Raw genomic sequence first — 25,419 nt, forward strand, 5'->3', positions numbered from 1 at the left:
CTTACATTTTGAGATATTTTCTTACTTCCTTTAAAATCAGACTGCCCTTTAATACTCTTAGTGAATTTGCGTACAAAAAGACTAGCTCTGTTTATAATATTTAAAGGGCGTAAATGCTTTATGACGTCATCTCTATTATTCTGGATAACGTCGCAAGGCAAAACAGAAGCAATATTTACAACGCTCCACAACTTCATCAAATTCCAACGGATTTTTATATTCGCTAACGGAATTTTGAAGTTTATTGTGAAGAATTTGTAGATCTAGTGTATCTGATCAAGGTTAAGTATAACAGTGATTAGTAGCTAATTTAGAAACCTAACTGTCATGGCTATCGGATGTTGGTGTTGTTGCTCTCGTGATAGTGTGGATACCATCGACACTAACCATCATCCACTAGTTAATACAGTTGACCAGCGAACTACAACTGATGTTAGGCATGCCAACACAACAGTAGCTGGTAAAGCTAATAATAACACAACAGGAAGACCAACACCCTCACTTCCACAGAACTCCACATCTACCAGTTCAAGGGGGGTTGGGTCAAAAAAGAGAGTTTTCGGGCCCGAACCCCTTAGTCGAGCGGTCTGGGGCTCCCCCCCCCCCCCCCCCCAAACTTTCAAATTTTACATAGAGAAAGACCCCTGGAAAATTTTGTGGTCCCTGCTCGGCCTCCTAGTCTGATGTTTCATAGAAACGACACTAGTCGCGCTCGAAGCAGACCATACTTACTCTTTGGAGGAGTCAACTACTATACTACATTTACTAAAGATTATTTGGACCAGATTGTCATTAACGGAATTTTCTTGCTTGTACGAATTTTTATTGACATCGGTAAAGAGCAGGGATACCAATATTCTGTCCAATAATATACGTATATTATATGACAACACTGAATTCATTTGTTAGTAAAATCAATTTATTTACAAAATATGTACAAAACAATTTACAAAGCTCGGGTGGAAAAAAATATAAGTACAAAATACAAAGAAAATTGTACGGAAGTGGCGCTATTTTTATCATCATGATCATGACTATGACCAGATTCTGGGATGTAATTTGGATCTCTCTGCTCTCTCTTGAATTTATCTACACTACACATGACACTCACTTCCCGAGTATAATTCTCCAAACAATAATCTGGCAAGAGACTACACTCTAATTCAGTTCTCAATCCCATCACAGTATCATTTGCACAACTATCACGTTTAGCAGCAGCCCATCCTCTCAGATCACAACTGACATGGTCTATACGAATCCTAAAATAAACAAACGAAAGTACGTTATCTTAAGATATATTCATGATTTGACGAAGATTTCCTCAGCGTAAAATATTATTAGGCCATATACTGTGCCTCTCAAATATTCTTTAAAACGACGTTTTGTAGCACAACCTGGAGATTACTTTTTCTCACCTGCCCATTTTTGAATATGTCATGTAGTAGCCTATGTTACATCGATTCCGGACTGCGGATGCTGATACTGTTGGTGATAATAATGATGTTGATGATGAAAATTATTCATCTGAGGGTAACCGTCCTATAGTTCCATTGATAATGACGCTGATGTTGATGATAATGAAATGATGTTGATGATGAAAATCATTCATCTGTGGATAACAGTCCTGTAAAGTTCTATTGATAATGACGCTGATGTTGATGATGAAAATTATTCATCGGTGGATAACAGTCCTATATAGTTCTAGGGTTAATGACGCTGATGTTGATGATAATGATGTGCATGATGAACATAATAAGTGACAATCCTATGGTCTTGAACCTATGAAGCTGATGATGATGACAATGACGATGAACTTACCTACAATACTCTTCCATGTATGGAATAAACTTCATAGCTTGATCTTTAGCCTTAATATTCAACTTAATTAAATCAGTTGTCTGTTGGTTTCTACAGACTTCTATACTGGCTTCTGGATGGGTGAAACAGTCTAATGACCTCAAATACACTGAAATATAATGTTCAATAATTGTATATAGAACGCTCGAATATATTGGGAAAAGTACCTTTTAGTATATGACGAATCATTTTCTACTATTTTTATGGTCTGCTGTCATTCTCTAATGCTGAAGAAATAGACGCTCACGTGTATACAAACACTGCATATGGTATAATTGTTGGTTGGAACTTACATTTTGGATGAGCACAAAGAACATCAACTGTTTTACTCAGTGATTCAATATCCAAACCCATTTTACTCAGCAATGTCGGTGCCTCAGGACATATATCTCTCTCTGCTTTAAGACACCCCACAAGCTCCTGGCGTTTTCTGAAAATGAGAAATATTGAAAAAAATTATTTGTTTTTCCAATTTTTATAAAATGTAATGGGATAACTATTTTTGACCCCTTTTCTGTCGTTTTACCTATTTATGATTTTCTGCAAAGTCGAAATGGCAATGAGAAATTCTTTCGTGAACATTTTGAAAAATGGACGTAACCTACCCACAGAACTGCTGGACCTGCATCTCAGTAGTTCCAATAATTGATCCTCTTTCCATGGTTGCATTGGATATAAATAGATCGGGATCAACACCAGCTTTACCATAACATCTTTTTAAATCTTCCGTTAGAGTTTCTCTGCAAGCTGAAAAGGAAGCCTTGCGATTGTCAATAAAAAAAGAAAAACTTTATATTCATATTGATTTGGGTGTACAACGGTACAATGGATTCTACACTGTCATTTCAGCAAACATAATAAAAATGGTATGCAGTTGATATATACTGTAAATCCAAAGCCATAAAGACAACCTCTAGAATACTATAACTTGAAGGAAGAGCCTTGAATAATATCTACATATGTATTCTAATTAATCTGCTATTCTCGAGATTGTTGTCGAAAGTTAAATAAGTTAGTTTCTTTAAAATTGGACCGTGAAGAAGAACAGACAAGAGGGACAAAGATAAGACAGGGAATTGGATAACGAAGGGTTGAGAGGAAGGTGGTGAGGAAGAAAGAAAAGAATACATAAAAACGATTGTAAATGGGGAGTAAAGAGGAAGGGTAGTATGGTGGGAGAACAATATTCAAGGGAAGTAAGAGACTTGAAGGATGAAACTGTAGTTGAATTTTAGTTGAAGAGTGAATGTCGAGGTAGTAGAGAGGACAATAATCAGACGGAAAGGACAGAGAAAGACGGTTGGCAATATTGGTTAATGGAGGTATTGAGATGAGAGAAGAAAAGGGGGTGAAGAGACGGCGATATATTGCGAGGAAGAGCTAGAGGTGGAGGAGGTGAAACCAAAGGATTTGATAGTTATTCACTGGCCTATATAGAGTGTTCTCTTAATGTACTTCTGTGCATTGCTTCGAATAACAGTACTCTGAAGACTTATTATTGGTCTCATTCTTACACATTTATAACTGATTGGATGTTGTCGATTACTAATGACAAACATTGGATTTTAAAAAAATTTAAAAGTAGCCTCAGTGAAGAAAAACGTATAGCATATAAAACGTTACTATTTAAATTGAAGATTTTGATTTGCATTTAAAAAGATATTTAAAGTACGGTAGTAATTCAAAGTCTTTAGATTGCAGATATCAGATTGATCTCGCTAAAAATAATAATAATAAAATAAAAAACGGACTACTTTAATTTTGGTAATCATTGCACATATTCAATCGCAAAAATGTTAATTGAGTCTCATGTCGCGATGCGACGCTTTTGTTTTCTCTCAATGGCCAGCATGTTGATGATGAGTTTTTATATTTCTTGTCAATTTTATCATCGACATAAGTAGAAAAAACTTCTTGCTTCGTCTCAAGAAAAACGATAAATCAAAAATAAAAGAATACTTACGATGGGCACATTGAGAGTCGTAACTAATGAACATGGAATAAAAGAATTGTTTAATGGCATCTCGTTCTGCTTGTGGACATGATTCATCATTCTCTAATTTCTTCACATATGAATTACTGCAATTATGTAATTTAAGTTCCACCCTAAGAATAGAAAAACATCAGATTATACGAGACGCTCATGGGCAGGGCACATAGACAACGGTGTTAATGCTAACATAACAGAACTCCATAATATTACTGGAATAAAAATCAAAGATACACAAGAACTCAACTACTTTCAAGTCACAATGTGGACATCACTAAAGATTGTAAGTTTTTGAAGGTAGATAAATTCACGGATCTTCAAATACAACCTTGAACACAAAGTTTAAACCTTAATGAAATATACCAATTGAAGCACAATCAAATATAAGTTTACACCTAGCATTCTTACTTGCAAGCTTCTAATTGAAAAGATGTCAAGTTTTCTGGTTTGTTGCCCATCGTACCATTTCTTGTCATCCAGAATAAATGTGTTGGATTAATTCCTTCATTCTGCATACAACCATACAAATTGGTCAGAAATGACGACTGACACTTAGTTGCTGTTTGACAAGATACAAGAGAAATACTTGTCACAACTGAAATATATAAACATGATAATAAAGTAGAATTTGATCCTATAAAGAGTGAAGTTTTAGTGTATGTGGGCATCTTGAAATATACGCAATATCATACCTTTACAGTTTTATTTCAACTTTGTTCCATGTTACATTTATACTTGTCGGAAACACCTTATGTACTCCAGTGTTATTTACTCAATGGTTCAATATTGCTCTGTACTCCATTATGTTATTTACTCGATGGTTCGATATTGCTATGTACTCCATTTTGCTATTTACTGAATAGTTCAATATTGCTATGTACTCCATTTTGCTATTTACTGAATAGTTCAATATTGCTATGCACTCCATTATGTTAGTTATTTACTCGATGATTCAATATCGCTTTTGGAGGTCTCTTATAGTTTATTTTCAGTAACTCTCGTCTCCATGATCCTTAAGACTCGAACTTTGGTCAATCAACAAAATGTTTTGAAATTTGATGATCAATTGACTTACCTAATATGACAATGGTAATATATCCTTTCATTTTAATTTTTTTATCCCTTTTTCGCGTCCTTATATAAGTAATCTAATGTTTTTTCTTCAATTCGTTAAATATGTCTTATAATGTGCTCTGATCTCTGTGTGCAACGCTTGTATCCTTCTTGTACTATGAAAATTATTCCTTTAGAGTCAGCTATATTGCTGTAGGGTGTTTTCTTAATCGTTTAATTAATAAATATGACGTTGGTTTGATTGATAGATAGAGTGAGGTTAGAAGTTTAAACTATGTCAAGCTGAATCATTGGTCACTGCGTATAACGCCTCTTTCAGAAGTGACCGCATAAAATGACATTATTTGGACCTAAAGACTAATTCTTGCATTGCAATCTTCTCTCGAGCGATTATCCGTCTTATCAGTGGAAAACAGAGAAAATGTAGTTTTAAATAGTTTAAAGGGAGGCAACTCTTTACATATGACAAATTAGATCACTGATTTTTGAAACGTTCACAAATTAATCACTAATTTCTGATACGATCAAAATTTAAATCTGAAACAATCAATATATTATAGATTTCTGTATTCTGAATCGATCACATATTAGATCACATATTTCTGAAACGACCACTATAATAGATCACCTATTTCTGAAAATATCGAAAATTAGACCATCGGATTCTAAAACGATCATAATTAAGATCACTGATTTCTGAAACGATCACAAATTTGACCATTGATTTCTGAAACAATTTCAAAATAGACCACTAATTTCTGAAACAATAAAAAAATAGATGACTGATTTCTGAAATGATTACAAATTATCGAGCACCAAAATAAGATTAGACAAATTATCCATGCTGATGTAAATCATTTGTATCTTGGATGATAACAATTGCAGCATTAACATATAATACCGGTATAAGAGATACTCTCTCATAAAAGCACTGGCCTAGGTCACAAGTAGGGACTGTGAATTTCAGCATTGGAATACACCAATTTGATAGAAAATTACTTACTTCTGGAGAGATTTGCAAGATAAACAAATAATTCAGAAATGAAAAAGCGATTGTTTCAGGGAATTAATGAAAGGGGGTCTAATCTTCCATGGACAAGAACATTACTCATGTAATTTTTATTCCTATTGTAAGCAGTCACCAAACGTTTAGTATAGATGTTAGCGAATCCGTCCTGAAGTTCTTTACCTGTAGAATTGTAGGTGGCAACGAAAGGTATAATTTGATTGTCATGCTGTATGTTTAGGTCGTTAGGAACAACTGTTTGTAAATGTAATCAGGAAACTCTCCCTTTGCGATTACTTGGACCGGTATGTTACAAATAGAAATGGTTTATCTTGACTTCATCTAGAGTTCATTTTGTACATTGCCTGAAGCTAGATGTATTGTACGAATGTTGCTTTATAGGCTAGGCTACATAAAAATCATTAGGCACCTCTTGTCACTAAATATATTTTTGTTATGTTCCACATAAAGATGTCAAAATATGAAGGATTAGTGTAAGTTGTTTGTTTAGCCATAGAGCTCTCTATGGTTTAGCATATAAAACAATAATGCTGATAATGATTTGCCTGATCGAGGATCGTGAATAACTGCCTTCTTGAGTTATGCTAGGGTGATAAGAAGGCCTCTGAGTGTGAAAATGCTAAAAATAATTATTTTTTATAAGTTTAATTAATCTACTATGTACATTATAAAACAATTAAATTAATGTATGTTGGCAGGTCCACATACATAACACGCTCAAAACAAACCACAAATCACTGTATAGTATATGATGAACTTTTAGCCTCTAGGGCTGAAGAATGTTGACAACTCCTACAAAGGTTCATAAGTGTGACCATCGCGGTAAATCTTCGTATTGTATAGATCGCTGTTTCCTACTGAGAGAAAGAACATGAGTATCGCCAACAGACCCATTTTGTTCATACTATGTACGTTTCATATCAAGTGACAGTTGGAAAATGCTCACACCACAAAGTCATGGGCCGAGTGACCAGACACGACCAGATCTGAATATTTCTTAACTACAAACCGACCGATTTATCCCAGTACTACTACCACAAACTACCAAGTCTGTATCTGTTTAAAGAGACGTGAACCTGTTATCTATCAATAGGCTAACGCCTATAAGGATTCCACCTTCACCACCATTACGCCAAACACGTAATACTTTAAGAATCTATTCATTTATTTACTCCATCATTTTTATATACATAAATTAAGAACTAATTAAATAACATCACTGTATCATTCATCCTTCATTTGACGATTTATCTGACACTGGACTTTGATTGTCCTTTTCTCTTTCTTTCTCTAGTTTATGTTTCGATTGGGAAGCGAATTGACTAAGATATTGTCGAGCAAAGTTCGAACACTGTTCTCCCGATGTTGGTATTGGAATTCTTGGAGGGTTTAACTGTAGATCAACTGAAATAGAAAATTAACAAAACATATTTAAATAAATGAAACCGTAACAACTGCGATATGAATATTTGAATGTTTAGTACTAAACACAACATAATCTCTCTGCTTTGATGTCTGAAGGAAGCAGAGAAATTAAAGACATGATATCTCTTAGTTCTCCAAGCATAATTAGAGAGCATTTTATAACCTTTACTTTTTCACGAGATTTGTTAATCTGTAACGGATGTACATTTATTTCAACTTCAAAATGTAGGTTTAAGGAACAAGATAGGTCAACATTTTCCTTGAAAGTCTGAAATCTCATTACCTTTGAAAGCAGGTGGACCAGATTCACCAGGTGAAAAGTTAGGAAATGGAAACATAGGATGGAATGGTAGAGGAAATCGAGGTAAAAATGGTGAAAGAATTGGTGGTCGTAATGCCGTCATTGGTGGTGGAAACAGACCAAACATTGGTGGTACTACAGACGTAGGGTAATCAAATCGTTGTCGGATTGCATCAAAAGCTCTAGCTGTGTGTTTTTCTTGTTTTCTCCATTTGGCTCTCCTGTTCTGGAACCATACCTTAAATGCAGAATTAAATAATGTTGATTGAGCAGTGTTTATAAATAAAATTGATTTAAGAATTCAAAATCTAGGCGATGCTAAACAACAGTCCACTCTCTGTTAATGTTATTTTATCTGTTGGATTGATCATATTTGAGAATATTTTGTAAATTAATTAGTAGGACGATGCATCTGTTGTGATAACATCTCACCACGATACTCTGTATTTTAAATTTTAAATACGATTCATTTAAAGATTAGCACTATCACAGCATCTCGCACCTGTCCATATTGAACAGTACTAAATCTGATTTCTTTGACCGAACTCTTCAATGATGGCGGACAAAACGTTTCAATTACAGACGACAACGCCTGCAGATAAGATGACCTTCCCGTTCATTTAAGATGTTACCAATCTTTTCATGAAGAGTGTCAAAAATTGGAGAAGGTCTTAGGGGAATCAAAGGAGTAAAAAATGAAGAGGAGGGTCGTCAATAAAAAGGGTGTAAGATGACAAACAATGAGATGTTTTGTTGTTGATAGTCTGACTATTTGTATTATTAAAAGAAGTAATGAACTGAGCCATCAATAGCATTAATTCAAGTATTACAACAAATCTTCGGTTTCAACTTGTGAAGACCTTTAGTAAATAAGCCGATTTGTTTTTCAAGCGTCGTTGAAATTGTTAGAAAGTTTGTTTCATATTGAGGGGATTAGAGTTGGTAATAATTGAGCCTGAGTATTAGAACCTTAACAAGCGACCTTCCATTATTAACCCTTCTGCTCCCCCATCGAGAGATCAAATTCTAGGTTCGGGAACCTGTTTGTTGAACTCTCTAATTAGAAGAGATTAGTTTAGTCCTCGATTACTAATCTGACTACTTAAGATAACGTGATAGAGATGTTTATTGAAATAGTCTTTATTATGTGGCAAATGAGAGAAATTACTTTCATTCAAACAGTCATTAGAATGTATAATAGTCATCAATACTATATAGTAATAAGTTCTACCGCCCAAATTCCTCTCTTTATTGATAATATTTGTATAATTTATCTTATGATGAGCTTATTGGTGAATAATTCACCATGAAATATGCTTGGAATTCATTTTATTTTTCTATGGCCAAAATCTTTTTTATGTTTGTAAACTTTTTTATGAATAAATTTGAAAGCTGCGTTGTTGCAACTTTGTCAGAAATATTGGTTATCAAATAGTCTTCGTTAGGATTTCAAGAATATAGTATTTAGCGCGACGTATTTAAGTAACATTTTGCAGAAAATCGTATTTTGTGTCCTTTAAAATAAATTGTATAGCTTCTCAAGATTCACTTGAAAACAATTGCTGAATAAATATGCCAAAAACAGTTTCTTTGTACATCCCTTTTTGTATGAAAACGAAAGACACTGGCCTATACATTTGCAAATATCATGTAATACCACGTTTCATATGAGCGGCAATACAGCGTATATAATTTTTCGGTTTCTTAATTGTTACAACATGATCGTTTGTGACAAAAATTGACAGTTTCGCCAAAAGCAAGGAAAATAAAAATATTTTTGGAACAACCTAGGATGATTTTACAATGTTACTAGAAACTGATTTAGGGAGACAGAAATTAACATAATCCACTAGCTGATTCTAAAATGTCAGTCGGTATGATGACGTTCGCTTCCAGTGGATGCTGTTATCAGAAACTAAAATGTCAGTGACTGAAACAGCTTTAAGTATCCCTTCTGATTATGCTCTCCGTAAATAATCTCTGGTTTTTTGGGGGGTTTGGGGTGTTTTTTATTTTGTGTGCTTTCAGTAAATTTAAATTTATTTGTTTTTCAGTCTAATATTTTATATATGTATATATACTGAAAAGTTTTGTAACATTTCATCTACATTTTGTAAATGCCCCAGATATTACTCATTAAATAGATGATGATAATAATTATGAAATATCAATTAAAAAGTGGATGAAATAAACTATTAGCTCAATAATTCTGATTAATTAAGACTTCATCATTAATTGACAGATTTACGTCATGTTATGCACGAATATTCGAATTATTGATGGGGCTCATATTTTTTCATTCAGTTCATTCATTTTGATCAACATAATATAAGGGGTTTTGTAATAATAATATGCTTTTTTTCTATTTAATGTCATAATCGTTGTTTATGATCATCATTTGGTTACACGTTTGTCAAATCAGTCCTTTTTTCAACATTTTGTTCATTTCATTAGTTTTTGTTAATCTTTACATCACGGCCATAATATAATTACTTAAATAAGTAAGCCCTGTAAATAATTATTGGTGCACACTACCACTTTAAATTTTTAAATGCTTTATTCGTTGGTCATATCATTTGAATTGTATGCTACACTTCATTTTTAGTTTTTCTGTTTTGTTATAATAAATTAATTATGTAACTTTTTATGAAAAATTAAATAACGATAATAATTTAATATTGACTCGTGAGTTTATGTTATTCGTGTTCGAAAAAATCAGTTTTATTTTGAGTAGTTTATCATATTTAAATTTCACATTGGTTTCACATACTTAATGAGTTTATCATATGTAGGTTTTCAGATTAACTTATATATCGGTTTATAATTTTAATATTTTCACGACTGTATACATTATTTTATTATATATAGATTTTAATGATTATTTAAACATATGTTTATCTTTTTATAAGATTTCACGATTGTTTATACATTGATTTATAATATTTAAGTTTTTATGATGATTTAAACATAAGTTTATGATTATTTAAGTTTATAAATTAGTTTATACATTGTTTTAGTTTTTAGAATTATTTTGACATTTATTTACAAATACTTTTGTATGAAATGCTTTGTGTATGAATATTTGAAAATTAATATTTAACTTTCGTTATTGTTTATACATATACATTGTTTTATGATAATTTACTCATTATCTTATAATAATTTTGTTTTTAGAATCATTTAAAGAATAGTTTATAACATTTAAGTATTTATTATTATTAAAATGCGAGATTTTATCTAATAATTATTTTTTATATACAGTTGTTAATCATGTTTAAGATTTTATGATTATTAATTCTTTAAATTAAAATAAATCATTGAAAATATTTAAGAATGCAAATTTTCTTTTTTCGTGATTATTTAAACATTAGTTTATTTTAAGGTTATTTAAACATTAATTTATAACATAACAGTTTAAAATATTTATATTTCAAATTTTCATTTTCTTCATTTTCGTTTGTTTATAAAATTTCTGTCATTATTATATTGGAATTTGAGACCAATTCACCTGTGCAGTGAGAAAGATAATAATTGTATAGTAGAGTAGGCCTATTGTTCATTTTATTTATTTAAGTTTGGTTCTTGGTGATTGAAAATTTGACAAATCAGAAAATGAATACAGAAAATATTATTTTTTATTGGGTTCTCAGTTTTTGGTACTTTATTACTTTATACATTTATACCGTTATGTTGCTTTATGACCAGATTGTATGAACAATTTTAATTTTCAAAAGAAGCGGTTTTATTTCTCTTACCTGAACTCTGGCCTCTGTTAAATCAACTTTATCTGCTATATGTTCTCTGAGAGTACAGTCTGGATAATGAGTATGTTGAAATACAGTTTCTAATTCTCTCAACTGATCTGCTGAAAATGTGGTACGATTCCTTCTTTGCTTCTTGCTATTTCTGTCAAAGCTTAGGTCTCCCAGACTATCTGGAAATATACATTTTACACCATTTCAGAACTGGACGAAACATGATCACTGCATCAAAGAGTAATTCAAAAACGACTTTCATACAGTTTCTTCAGAATTTTTTACTTTTGGGATTTGAATAAGTAACTTTAAAACATATTTGTCGATGAATATATATGTTCAATAACATTAGAAACTCTTAATCCAAGTCTAAGCAGATCGAAGCGTGATCGGGTGCTTGATGATGGATTCATCTACCACAAATAGTTTTGTGATCATTGATTTTTCTTACCTTCTGATTTTGATTCATAATCTTCTCCATCTTCTTCATGAGAACTTACGTCCTCGACACCGATAATATCTGTATCATCAACATCATCTACATTAACTTCTTCTTCTTCAGAGTCTGATTGCTGGGGTTCCTTTAATTGTGAAGTTGATGGAAGTCGTGATATTAAAAGACTTCTTTCATCCATTTTGAAAACAATTTAGAATAATTTTGTTCTCAAAAGAATTGTCAAAAAAAATTTCCGGAATTAAATCACTTTATAGTTTCTAGATGAAAGTTGATTTGTCACTGCATTTCCTCACAAATTAGGCACATTAAATAAAGTCAGCGATTTGGGATGTGGTCTAGAACCCTTCCTTATTCCACAATGAGTAAGAATATGACAAGATATATTACTAACAGACAAGGGTTATAATACCCTTCCTAATTCTAATAAATTACAAATAATACATGCTAGTCAAATAATCCTTCTAAATTGATTGTATTGAATACATGAGGTGGAAAATCTTCCAGGTTTGATCTCTCTCTACAGGTAGTCCAGTTTGTTGTCCAATAGTAAACGGCGTACACCCAGGGGGAGCCCATGTTGAATAATTAACTAGTTTCACTATCAGGTGTAGAAAGAGAAGTACCCTGGTGTGGCCCCTTCTCCTGATCAGCTTAATTTAAACGATCAGAAGTTTGTATTGTTAATGTACCGACATAATGAATTCTAATCCGCCTGAAAATGTGAGAAATCTGTTAAAATTCGGGGCTAAGATTAAATACAATCTTCTTATAATCAGTATTTTATTATGTTGTATTTAAGAATCAAATCACTCGCCAATTTTATGTTTTTCCTTGTAAAGATTAAACATCCTTATTTTTCCTTCACATGAATTTTGGAGATGAACCTAACTTAAATGAATTTTATAGCCCTCTTATAATGTTGAAAAAAATGTTGAAAAAGAAAATATTTGTCGAGTATTTTGAGACAAGTATTTATTGAATAAATGTATAAATATAGAATGAATATAATTAGCTCACTTGGCCTTACGGTAACAGGTAATTTGCATAATATATTTCAGTGGTCCTATGTATGGAACTAATTTCTGAACTTTAATTGTATGAGCTAATAATTATGAACGAAAGGATCACAATTTCCTTTATTTAATTATGAATAATAATATTCTTTCGAGCAAAAGGCCACCTTTCAGGCCTAAGATATTTAAAAAAAAAATGATGAATTGTGATATTACTTTTATGAGGGATATTATTAAACTTGGCAAAATTCGCACGATAAATAAACAATTTGGTTTGATAAGCAGATCGTCTAAATGAATTCTAATTTATATGTATGTCATGGAGAGAAGACAGAAAAATACCCTATATAGGGAGGAAAGAACAGAAAGACAGAAAGGTACAGAGAAAGAGAGCAAGAAACCAAGGAAGTAGGGTCAGAGCGAAGTACAGAGGGAAACTGAGACAGTAAGAAGAGGTAGCAAGTAGAACAGGGTTAGAAAAAAGGATGAGAAGAGAAGAGAAGTAACGGAATGAATGGAGCTAGAGATAATGAAGGACAACAATGGAGGGGTGCTATGAAAAAAGGGGCCAGAGGAAGATTGAATGGTAGATTTGAAAGAGGAAGAAAAAGACGGAGAAGAATAAGGTAAGTATTAGGTTCTTAGGAGGTAGTAGATGAAGGCAAGGACACAATTTGAGAGTTTAAGATGGGTAGATAGAAAGGAGGGAGAAAAAGAAGGAGGGCTGGGGGTCTGATATCTCAAAGAGGGTGTAATGGGTGAATTGTCTAATATTGAGAGGTTCTGATTTAATCGTGATTCGATTTCAGTGCACGATTTCAGACATAATTTGAGTCGCCTTTTACTAAAATTTCATTTAAAATAGAAAAGAGTTTCTTCCCTTGACGTAAAACGCATATAAAACGTTATCATTTAATCAAAATTCATAAAAATTCCGGTTGTAGCGATCTCGCTAATGACGTCCAGAATAAAATGATGATATAATAATCATATTAGTAGACTAAATTTGACGAATGATGTTATACAAAAAAATACAGAATTTGTTTCAGTTTTAATTTTGGCTAGTCTTGAGAAATATTGTATCGCAAAATGGGTTATTTTGACTCACAAATTAAAGAACGAACCCTGCTTAGTATAGAAAACCAAACATGAGAAATGTATTGCTTACGACAAAGGTAAGTCGTATATCGTCGTATTTATTGTCTTTAAAGTATGCTCTGTGGCGGGTGTCATAAGAGAGGCAGGACATGCTCACCATCCTGAAACACCATTATGCCACTCTGCGATTTACCAACTTCAGACGCTGCTGAAGCACATTTTAAAGATTTAGAGGCTCAACCTTTAGATAGTCTCCTATTCCATATTTTAGATAAAATATACTGGGCAGAACTAGGTTTCTCTTCGTCATAAACATAATAGCTTTTGTAGAGTTAATTCTACTTTTTTGTATCCCTTGAAGAATTTGACTTAGGGTTTGCAAATTAGATAGGTTTCAATGAGTTACACAAATATGTATTTCTGAAAATGAAGTATTCCATCTTTAGGAATGTAAGGATTTGAACAATAAAAACTATGAACAATCAAGCTCAAAAAATATTTTCTATTATAATTACATTTCATTAAATGAAAAAAAATAAATGTCACAAGCAATTTGAGATAAAACACAGTAAAATGGTAGATCAAACATTGTCGTTATATTAAAGATAATGTCCACATAGATTTGACAGATTTCGCTGAAAATTTGACAATTACGCTAAACGCCATATAGCATATGACATACAACTAAAGTGTAAAAAGATATTGACAAATAAATGAATATTTTGCTTATATGATCAAATAATTCTGTATAAGAGGTGAAATTTCAAGCATAATTCGTTGATGAGCAAAGTTGTAAAGCAAGGCATTCTATTTTCATTGAAATAAAAACGTTTTATGAATTTAAGTCTCCGTCGTCTAGATAAATACTATTGCAGCAGATCATTTAGGGCCAATAAGAATTGGCTGAATTATTATACGCCCACGTGGAAATGTGGACGACAAATTCAATAAATTTAAACTACAAATGCAATATAAAGATCTTTAAAATGAAAACAAAATGTTATTTTAGTCACTAATAATAGTCAAGAATTTCACAATGATTTTGACTGAAAGCTAGCGTTATGTTCTATGTTAGTTAGATCATTTAAAATTTAAAATTGTATAATCTATTACTTTTTTTTGGAAAATAACAATAATCTAAATTACGTTGATAAGCAATTTGTTCAGTCCAATAAAAATAAATAGATAATCTACTCAGCATATCTTAGACATTCGTATTAACATTCATTTGAAAAATATTTACAAATTAATGACAATTTACAAAGTAATGGCATATGTACAAATATCACAATATTATGCTGATATACAATGATGATAATGATGATGGCCATTTATGGACTGTTGTTTATAGATTACTGTACACTTTCATACTGTCTAGACATCTGATAGCAATATCATAACAAAACTTATATTGTTCCTGTAAAATACAAAAAATAAAAAATCATTTTCTATAAGTCATTTGTGTTGAGCTAATTATTTCCCTTGCAGAAAGTGGTTGTGGTAAAGGTGGGCCATTTGGCAATTTTTGGTAGTTTCCGCCAAGCTGAATCTGTCTAGGTAATAAATGGAGAATTTTGTTGAGTCTTCTTGGCAGTTACAGAACTGTCACGGTAGACCGCTAAAAAGGTGGGTTTAAAAGTTTGAAAAATATCCAGAAAGCCGCGGTCAAATGCAATATTTCATTTATATTAGATAATGTTTGTCATTGGTGCGAAATACGTAATTTTAACCACAAGCACTTTGTCGCGATTGGTCAAAACAGTGTTTTGTTTAGCTTTATTCATCAAAACTGTCTTTTTTCTTTATGTATCATTTGTGGACTGACTTAACCAAAACCAATCTGAAAGGTCGTGAAAGCGAACAGAGAAAGTGTTGAGCGATCAGAAACCAACTCCATAAACTTTAAAAAATTTCAAATAGATACGGAAAGTAAATACAAATTCGTGATTAAGGAATAGAAAACTTACAAAGGTAGAAATAGATTCAGGTAAAATCATCTGTGTTTGTCTAATTATAGAGAATATATCCAATTCTTTATCAGCCTTTAATCTTAATACCACATTGGCAGCAGCAGATAACAACCCACTTCTTGATACACCATTCCTGAGAGAAAATAACACATATATTGTTTGTGGAGACACTTAAATGCAGACGTAGAAGGTAGAATCTAAATAGGATTTTGCCCAAATATATTGAGAGAAATTAGACCATGGTGGTAGAGTGTTATATAAGAATTGTAGAACATGTAGAGATGTATATGTAGTAATATCAGAGTAGTCAGAGATAGTCTCCCGAAGGAAAAAAGTTGGATTAAAACTACATTTTCTTTCATTTTGTCTTCTGGAATATATTATACGAGTTATAAGAGATACTTACAGACACTGGAAGACTACCGGATTACTAACAGAAGATTGTCTCTGTGTTACTGTTTCTAATACAGCTAGTATAGAAGAGATGTTTTTAGGAACTAAAGTTTCTCTACTCCAACAATTTAATAAAAATAATTTGACAACTCTTTCTTCAGATATATCATTCTAAAATAAACAAGGGTGATTTTAAAAAGCATAATTGAAATCTCTATAACTCTTCAAGCAATGATATGTAAAATTGGTTACGTTAGTTTGAATAACAAATCCAAAATGATTTGAAGAATTATAAAAAGACCTGATAGGATCTGCATTATAATCACCGGGAAAGCACGAGAAATAATGTTTGGTTTCAGAAGTAAAAATAGTCATTCTTGGTTTTCCATTATTGTCAATATAAATAGTAATCCTTGAAGTTTTGTTTCGTGTTTTTCTGCAGGTGATTCCACTTCTCATCCATTATATCACCAACTTGTTACGCATCTCCTGGTATAGATTATGTCAATCAATCAAACCACCAAATGCTCTGTTCTATAACATATTTCATGTGAGAAATGGGAGATGGGATACGCATCATTTAACACTGGCTTTTTTTCTAAGATCTGCATTTTAATCATCACATCTATCTTGCATATAAATGCCTTAGTAATATATTCTCTGTCCGCTTTCCAGCAACACAATCTACTTTCGTTGATGATCCAAAGACCAGAAACATAATCAAAGTTTCACTTACTCTAGTCTGTAACTTGAAGGTAAGATTATATTCTAAAACATCCTCAGCTATCATACTAACATTAGTACACCGTATTTTAAATGGTGCTACTAGTAACTCTTCATTTTCTTCTGGCCAGTAAATACCAAAATCCTGAAAAATACCAGATATTGAGATGTATAACATAAAAAATAAACTAGTCTCAAACACGAAAGCAAGTACTATTTGTAAAATTTCAGTAGGGTCGTAGGAAGAATAGGTCAATTGTCACACAAATCACACAGCATGATAGTCTGATAAAAGTTCTGTATTAATATTTCATGTGAAATGGCAATAACAGACATATCATCAGTAAGATAAGATGAAGGTAGCTCAAGTGTTCTTAATGAGAATATAAATAGCCAACTTTAATAACAAACAAGTATTTGAGTTCCTTGGATAAATAAATGTGGATTGCTTGATGATCAGGCTTGTATGTCAACCTAAATTGCAACTGATTAACAAGATGACTTACCGGTAAACCATTATTAGCAACATAAGGATCAGCTGAGACAATGGACTGTACATCCATACCATATATCATTCTCCAGAAATCAACTACTGTTTCTTCTAATGGCATCTGAGTTGTTATATATCCACACGATTCCAATATTGACTGCAAATATAGATAGACGATGTTCAAATTCTTAGGTCTCGTACAGTTATACAGCGAAAGAGTAAGTCTGCAAGTCGTCCATCAACAATTTGTCAAATAGGTGAAATACACTTTACTATATAGAATATAGACAGACTTTCAATACTGTCCATCAAAAAGAGTATGAATATATTACTAAAATAACTGACAGTTTGGTACTGTTTGCAGACCCCGCAATACAAATATGAGTAATATTAAATAACTTACCGGTACAGATACTGCATTGATATAACTAGTAGTTCCCTTTACTGGAGTAGTGAGGAACAATCTGTAGTCATCAGAAGGTAAATATCTATCTGTCCATCGATTTTTAATGATATTTTCTGGAGCTAAGGCGGCTCTTGTCATATCTGGTGTGAGATGTCTTCTTAACATTAATAGATTCTGCAAAGAAAAAAAAGATTTGATAACTTTGATAGGTTGATAAGTCATTTCAATAAATCAGAGGCAAATGTTGATGATAAAATCGATCCAATAAATCGGCAACACATGAGGATTCTATGTGGTCAGATTTCTTGAAAAACACTTATGTTCACCAATGTTTAAGTTACAAACGATATTGCATTGGTTAGGACCATATCATTTATGACTTTTACAGATAAACACCAACCTGATGTTCCTTTCTAAGCTGTTTCTCTAGATCTGATCCATTCGCAACACCTTTAGCAAAGACTTCTTCAAATCTGCTTGTGGTGTAGAAAGTATTTTTGGTGATCAGTGCCTCAAATATCACGTGATGTAAGAACACATACTGACACTAAAATTAAGTAGGAAAGGGAGATGAAAACTCTGCAAGATTATCACATACATTCAAAAAAATAAACATATTCCTCGTTTCAATAAATACTCCTTAGTATTAAGGTTAGTGTAAAGGACAAAGAAGTTTGTTTCGATACGCAGAGGTAATATGACCAAAAGTAGTTATGTCATCAAATAGAATTGGTAAAATAAATTTTCATTGCATCGTATTGCAGGTTGCCGAACGAAATGCTAAAGTAAAGATTTTACATATTGAATGTCTATACTAATTGTAGCAAAACTGCAAGGAGTAAAGCTCATCTCCAGCACGGTCTTGAAAAGCTGTAACCTCAGAGTGGCTAAGATTTACCTTGGTCTGTACCATATTGACTCGATCTTCTCTCATAGCAGATACATAGTTAAACACGTTTATCTTATTTTCAACTCGAGCTTGTTCTATCATAGCATCTAATCCCAGGAAGGTTCCTGTTCTCCCGACACCAGCACTGTAATATGAAATATAATATGGTATCAATGCATCCAATGATTCATTTTTCTGGAATATTTAGTAATATGAATTTTACCCAGACTATTTTAAGACCTTCTCTTGTGGCAAGTTGGGAAATATTCTAGTTGTCATGTGTAGCAAACCTGTTCCGGAAATAGGTCACATGATCATGAACACGAGTCCGAGTTACAATGCATCAGTAATTCCATCTTCACAATGTCAAGCTATTAAGAACTCTCTACACTGTCAAGCTATTAAGAACACTCTACAATGTCAAGCTATTAAGAACTCTTCACAATGTCAAGCTATTAAGAACTCTTCACAATGTCAAGTAATAATAATAAACTCTTCTCAATGTCAAGCTATAACATACTCTTACAATGTCAAGCTATTAAGAACTCTTTACAATGTCAAGCTATTAAGAACTCTCTAACAATGTCAAGCTATTACGAACTCTTTACAATGTCAAGCTATTAAGAACTCTTCTCAATGTCAAGCTATTACGAACTCTTTACAATGTCAAGCTATTAAGAACTCTCTACAATGTCAAGTTATTAAGAACTCTTTACAATGTCAAGTTATTAAGAACTCTTTACAATGTCAAGCTATAACAAACTCTTACAATGTCAAACTATTAGGAACTCTGTACAATGTCAAACTATAACAAACTCTTACAATGTCAAACTATTACGAACTCTTTACAATGTCAAGCTCTTAAGAACTCTGTTTTGATTGTGAGATGCAATCTTTCCTAAACATGATTCTTAATTAAACTATGATACAAACCTGCAATGTGTAACTAGTTGTCCCTCATCTTTAACCCCTGCCATAATAACCAATCTGTAGAAATATAGTAATGTAGGTACTGTTGGTACACCATGATCAGGCCAAGATGTAAAATGGTACTGTAATATTTCTCGTTTTTCGCCGGTCTGTAACATAACAACATCATTTAAACTTACAGTGGGCTTTAAATCCGACAAAGAAAAATAGAAAAAAACTTTTTTATGCGCCCCTGGTCTGGAAATTGTGATAGAATGAAATATGTGATAATAATAACATACCTCTGAATCTGTCATTGAAAATATTCTAATGATATAATCTGCTCTCTTTATTTCATGTTGGTTTTGGATTTGGAAAACACTAAATAACATCTTTTTATCATGCTCTGGCCAATACTGGTTACATTTCGTCTGCAAATAATACATAAAATACTACCAGCTGTATCAACATCTTTGATTTTGCACTAGAAACTGTGTATTCCACATGTCTTTCATTCTATACAACCACTCAAATAATGATTATAGACATTAGAGTAATCTTATTCGGCCATGGACCGAGGCTTTTTATCGTTCAGTTTGCACATTTGAGAGCAACAGTCCGCGGTCTTTTTGGGAAACGTTGGGCGAATTGATGATACTGAAATATTAACTTGATCGTTGCTATCTTTCACGATATTTGCAATATTTGCAAAAATGGCCAATTTCCTGGAAGTCATGACCAATTTTTTATTCATCCGATAAGGTTTGGAAGCGTTTCGACAGTCAATCTGTGTTAAGTCAGTAATTACCTTTCCACCTTCTGCCAGACTTGTTAACATCACAATTCGTCTAGCTTTAACATGCCAGATCATTCTCCAGAAATCATTGATAGTATGTGGTAGTGGACCTGCAACAATCAAAGAGTATTATCATTCGATTAAGGAGCTTATTGGCTGGGGACTTCAAACGATCATTGCCAGAGCATAGGTAACCATATACAAAACTGATTTTTGTCAATCTGCATGCAATACAGCAACGACGTGCAACGGATGATCCCACAGACAGAATTCTTGGAAAATCGAACCCAGAATATGACGATAAACGACAATTCGAACATATGAACTAACCTTGAGTTGCTATGTAAGGTCGTGGTTTTCTATATCCCTGAAAGAAAGGGGTGTAACCTTGAATTATATGAGATGAGAACGATAGCATCCAAAGAAAAATGTGAACTCGTGTTTTGTTAAATAGATTATGTCACTGATTAACTGTATGCATTTTGTCTTAGTATGAGTTTTAACGGATTTAACGGAAAATGCCAAGAATTTCAAATGTAATAAGAATGTCACTGTATTGTGAAGGTAAAAAATGACCAAACCTGGATATAATTAGCATTAATATAGGTAGACGATTCATCACCGGGTAGTAGAGGTAATGCTACCCTTGTATCATCATCTGGAAAAAAAAAACAGACTTTTACTAGAATGCCAACACTTTCATTGGTGATTTAGGTAACCAAAGAGATCAAAAGCTTCTTACAGCTGGGCAAGCGAGGAGGAATGTAATGTAATGGCGTTGTTTGCAAGCTTAAAAAAATACCCACACTACGAAGGTTTCACTTTTTGCTGATCCTTTTAAATTACTTCATAACAAACTTACATGGATAAATTGCCAAGAATCTGTTCTTCTTTTTGTTGTAAAGTTTCGTCCCTTCTTCGTGTCTTTTTGTTAACCCTTTAGGTAACATCTGAAATACGAGTCATCGAGATCATATAGTTGAAATCTTGACGTTTACATGAAATAAGTCCAGTTAAGAATGGGCATTAATTATCATTACGAATACAAACGACGCTTGTTGAGTAATCCTCTTTTGAAATTCTCCAACCAGCTGTCCTGTCGATCGCTGCAAGTGTCGACTGGAATATGCGGAATATTTTATCAAGTGTTATTCTTACCCCAAATTCCGTGGTAAATTCATCCTTGTTGGTTTTTCTGTCGATAATGTATCTGAGATCCGCAGCGTCCATATCCATCATGACATTATTGACGTAAATATTGTCCATATTATTGATAGTTCCTCTCTCTTCTTCAAAGTTGTTGTCATCATCAGTATCGTCATCAAATTCATCCGAGAGATCTAAAGCTGGGTTGACATTGAATGCTGAAAGTAAAGTTGGATAGTCCCTGTCTATTTAGAGTATGTTTCGTCATGTACATTGTCATTTTTTGCGTGTCAACCCGTTGGAGTCAAGCTTCAAAACATCTTGTCCGGTCTCAAAAATCTGAGATGAATCTCCTAAAGTAACATCGTCCTGTCTTCTGATAGGTCAAGATTATGTATATGCCAAGTTTGAATAAAAACGACAATCAAACTTATATAAAAATTTAATGGTAACTAGAATTTTATACATGCTTTCAGACAGATGTATGTATATGAGACAGAGGTAACTACTAACAATCATAATGCTCTACTGAAGATAGTTTAACATGCATAAGAAAGATCATCCTCGATCGACCTGGTTCGTGTAATAACCACGACACTTGGTACCCCATTACAGGTTTACAATCTAGCAAATCATCACACCAATATCTTATTGGGTGTTTTATAAAGGAAAATGCTGCCTCAAATTGAAATCAGTAAATAGTTACGTAAAAAGCGGAAATGCTTATTACATGAACCAAAGCTTCGAGAATGAACAAATGTAAGATAAAGAGAGTTCCAAAAAGATATGGAGACGTTTTGAGACAAAATTAAAGATTTTAAAAATTAGAATTTGGTTATACCAGCTCCACGATTATCAACAGCAGTAATTTCTCTTCCTAATGTATTTCCGTGGAATTCTTCACGTAATCTCGTTCTTGATTCCTTTTTGGCTGAATTTCTGAATGAAACAAAAAGACATCTACATCAGAATGATAGTTTAAATGTGATCTATTCCGAGCATAACACATAGAACGTTTCCCAAATTAGTATAGGATAGTGCGCATACCAAAACGGTTATATTTCTATATTTTCAAAAGTTCAAAAGACCACCGTTTTCACAACTTTGACCAAAACGATGTACACACGAATCACCATGAAAATAGAATAACATCATTATACAAGATATCTTAAAACCCACCTTCTGATAACAAATATGATGATCAGTATAAATAACAATAACAAAACAGCAGCAGCAATACCAACAGCTACATAAATCATGGATGATCTAGCTGCTATTGGCTGTTCTGAAAACAGAATAATATCATCTTTCAAAGATATGTCCTTGAAGTGGTAATCATGCTATCGTCGACGACAACCGATCTGGTTGTAAATAAACTGATAAATTACAAAAATATATTGCTGTTTGCGTTGTCGTTGATTTGTCTTCCTGATTCCATGGGTGCTTAAACATAACACGCAAATATATACTTACTTTTATTACAAAAGGATGTCTCCCATCCTGCCTTACATTTCTGTGGACACGCTCCAGACGTTTTATTACATACGTCGCTTCCGGCACAATTTCCACAAGTTTTTAAACAACCTGCCCCGTGAGTACCATCATCACAGGCTGAAACAGAGATAAAATTACAAAATAATCACTAGAATTGTCCCTTGTTTCTCGGCGTGTTCGCAATTGTTTATTTCAACAAAGTAATATACGCTTAAGCATTGGATATCGTCATTAAGTCTCGATTGGGTTTGGATTTACGACACTGAAAGCAGCTAAAGAGCATCTATAATTTTAAACCGATAGGACGAAATATACGATCAAATAAATTTACCTTGAATACATTGTCCTTCTTTATAACCAATAACACATCCATGGGGACAATTACCAGTTCTTTTATCACAAATATCATTATTTTTACAATGACCACATTTAAATTCACAATTACGACCATACTGACCGTCAATACATTCTACAATGAAGAATTTTAATGATAATAACCGTACACATTGATACGAAAAATGTTTCGGTCAGCTCTTCTCTTGTGCAGGTTTGATCATATCGATAGAATCTGTACGAGAGAATGCTACTGAAGACTTTAATCAAGTTGTAAACTATAAATTAGAGCTCAGTTGAAAAGAAAAATAAGTTGTAAACTATAGACAGGAATTCCAGGCGTCATAATACATACTAGATACTACTGCGTTCTTATACAGTACTTACCTTTACACTTGTCACCCTGGTAGTTTTTTACACAACCATTTTTACATTTCCCATTTACTTTATCACACGCCTGACCTCCTTTACATCGTCCACATACAGAACTACAATTAGCCCCGAAACTTCCACCAGCACAATCTGAAAACATTCACATATTTACATGTCTCTGAGGGTGTATTCTGACCTCAGAAAACAGTCAATTTGCTAGTAAACTGATAAATCCAGAACATCTCATGTCTCATTACGATTGTAGGTGTAATCTCATTTGGAAGCAATAAAAGTAACATTCAATCTGTTGTTAACCTTATATTAGTCAGTAAATCACGAGCATGCATAAAGCTGGTAATAGTCCATTCTCTGGTTTCAGAAAGCAAGTATTCAACTTAAGGGGATATTGTATATAATACACTATAATATGATCTTTGTAAAACAGTTATTTTCAGCATTTGCGATGGCTACATATTATCTAAAAAAACAAAATGGAGTAACATACCATCAAGACAGTTGGGTAATTTTTTACCATCGATACACCCTGATTTACAAAATCCTGATACTCTATTACAAACTTCAGACTGATCTTTACAACTACACTTATTGGAACATGTTTCACCAAATACTCCATCAACACATTCTGAAATCAAAAGTGCTAATATTGATTCTGTGCTTATGATCGACATGATAGTTGGTATTTCTAAGTTCAAAAACATCGCATTAGATGGTTAGAATTTGATCACAACGTAATCACTCTTATTAAAGCATTGGACTGAAAAGAATTCTGATCTCAAATGGTTGAACTAAATCATAACAAATCGCACAAAACATTCATAAACCCAACCCATACCTTGACACATATCTTCTAACCAGTTTGGTTCACAGCCATCTATACACGTTCCAGTGGTTGAATTACATGGTGCACCATTTTTACACTTTCCGCAAGCAGATGAACAGCTGTCATCATAAAAACCATCAACACAATCTGTAAGCAACAATATTTTTAATCTTCTCTATACATTTAGAAATCTTTATACATTTATAATTGCTGAGCATGTCCCAAAATCGCCTTCTACAGACGGCATTTCCGTTTCTAAATTTTTGAATTGCTACCTAACAATCCTCTACTGTGTAACTTTCGCATTCTTATATAAAGTCTTGTTCATGCAATTCATCATTAAACCACCACTAAAAAACAAAGTGTAATATGCTTACCAGTACAAAATGGTGGTTCCCAGTTGGTTAAACATTTACAAGTTCCATCTTCTTTGTCACAAGTTCCCTCTTCACAATGACCACATTCATTAGAACAATCAGCACCCCATTTACCATCAATACAAACTGCATGAATAAAAAACACCATTGAATGCCAAGGACGTGACTGAGTTCATGTGATAGCTATGCTGATAGAAATCCTAATAGATTTCGACATTGTTAAGTTCTTTCATTGGATCAGGACTCTACGGGGGGGGGGGGGGGGGGGGGGGGGGGGGGAAAA

The 25,419-nt window shown here is 33.0% G+C and overlaps 4 protein-coding genes across 4 annotated transcripts in view; 1 reads left to right on the plus strand and 3 right to left on the minus strand.

Moving 5' to 3' along the window:
* Nucleotides 1-124, plus strand: part of LOTGIDRAFT_170637 (hypothetical protein) — a gene marked incomplete at both ends in the record, with an annotated part of 1,964 nt that extends 1,840 nt beyond the window's left edge. The window contains one exon of the mRNA XM_009046466.1: nucleotides 107-124. Coding sequence (XP_009044714.1) covers nucleotides 107-124 — 18 coding nt within the window. The remainder of the gene's footprint in view (nucleotides 1-106) is intronic.
* Nucleotides 125-899: 775 nt separating this feature from the next.
* Nucleotides 900-5,063, minus strand: LOTGIDRAFT_237301 (hypothetical protein). Its single transcript, XM_009046467.1, has 7 exons — nucleotides 4,923-5,063; nucleotides 4,256-4,442; nucleotides 3,821-3,963; nucleotides 2,463-2,604; nucleotides 2,151-2,287; nucleotides 1,819-1,966; nucleotides 900-1,259 (listed from the first exon to the last, which is right to left on the minus strand). The coding sequence occupies exons 1-7, from the start codon at nucleotides 4,951-4,953 to the stop codon at nucleotides 947-949; spliced, it is 1,101 nt and encodes a 366-aa protein (XP_009044715.1). The 5' UTR covers nucleotides 4,954-5,063; the 3' UTR covers nucleotides 900-946.
* A 2,804-nt stretch (nucleotides 5,064-7,867) lies between these two features.
* LOTGIDRAFT_89067 (hypothetical protein) lies at nucleotides 7,868-11,606 on the minus strand (the record flags this gene model as incomplete). Its single annotated transcript, XM_009046468.1, has 2 exons — nucleotides 7,868-7,912; nucleotides 11,430-11,606. Coding segments are annotated over 2 exons (222 nt in total), but the record flags the coding sequence as incomplete, so codon positions are not given.
* Nucleotides 11,607-18,481: 6,875 nt separating this feature from the next.
* LOTGIDRAFT_56066 (hypothetical protein) lies at nucleotides 18,482-21,229 on the minus strand (the record flags this gene model as incomplete). The annotated part of the gene is made up of 7 exons (XM_009046469.1): nucleotides 18,482-18,526; nucleotides 18,878-19,013; nucleotides 19,802-19,947; nucleotides 20,080-20,208; nucleotides 20,586-20,683; nucleotides 20,904-20,940; nucleotides 21,155-21,229. Coding segments are annotated over 7 exons (666 nt in total), but the record flags the coding sequence as incomplete, so codon positions are not given.
* Between the last annotated feature and the right edge of the window lie 4,190 nt (nucleotides 21,230-25,419).

This window comes from Lottia gigantea, assembly GCF_000327385.1.
Source record: "Lottia gigantea unplaced genomic scaffold LOTGIsca_102, whole genome shotgun sequence".
In the NCBI taxonomy this organism is placed as follows: domain Eukaryota; kingdom Metazoa; phylum Mollusca; class Gastropoda; family Lottiidae; genus Lottia; species Lottia gigantea.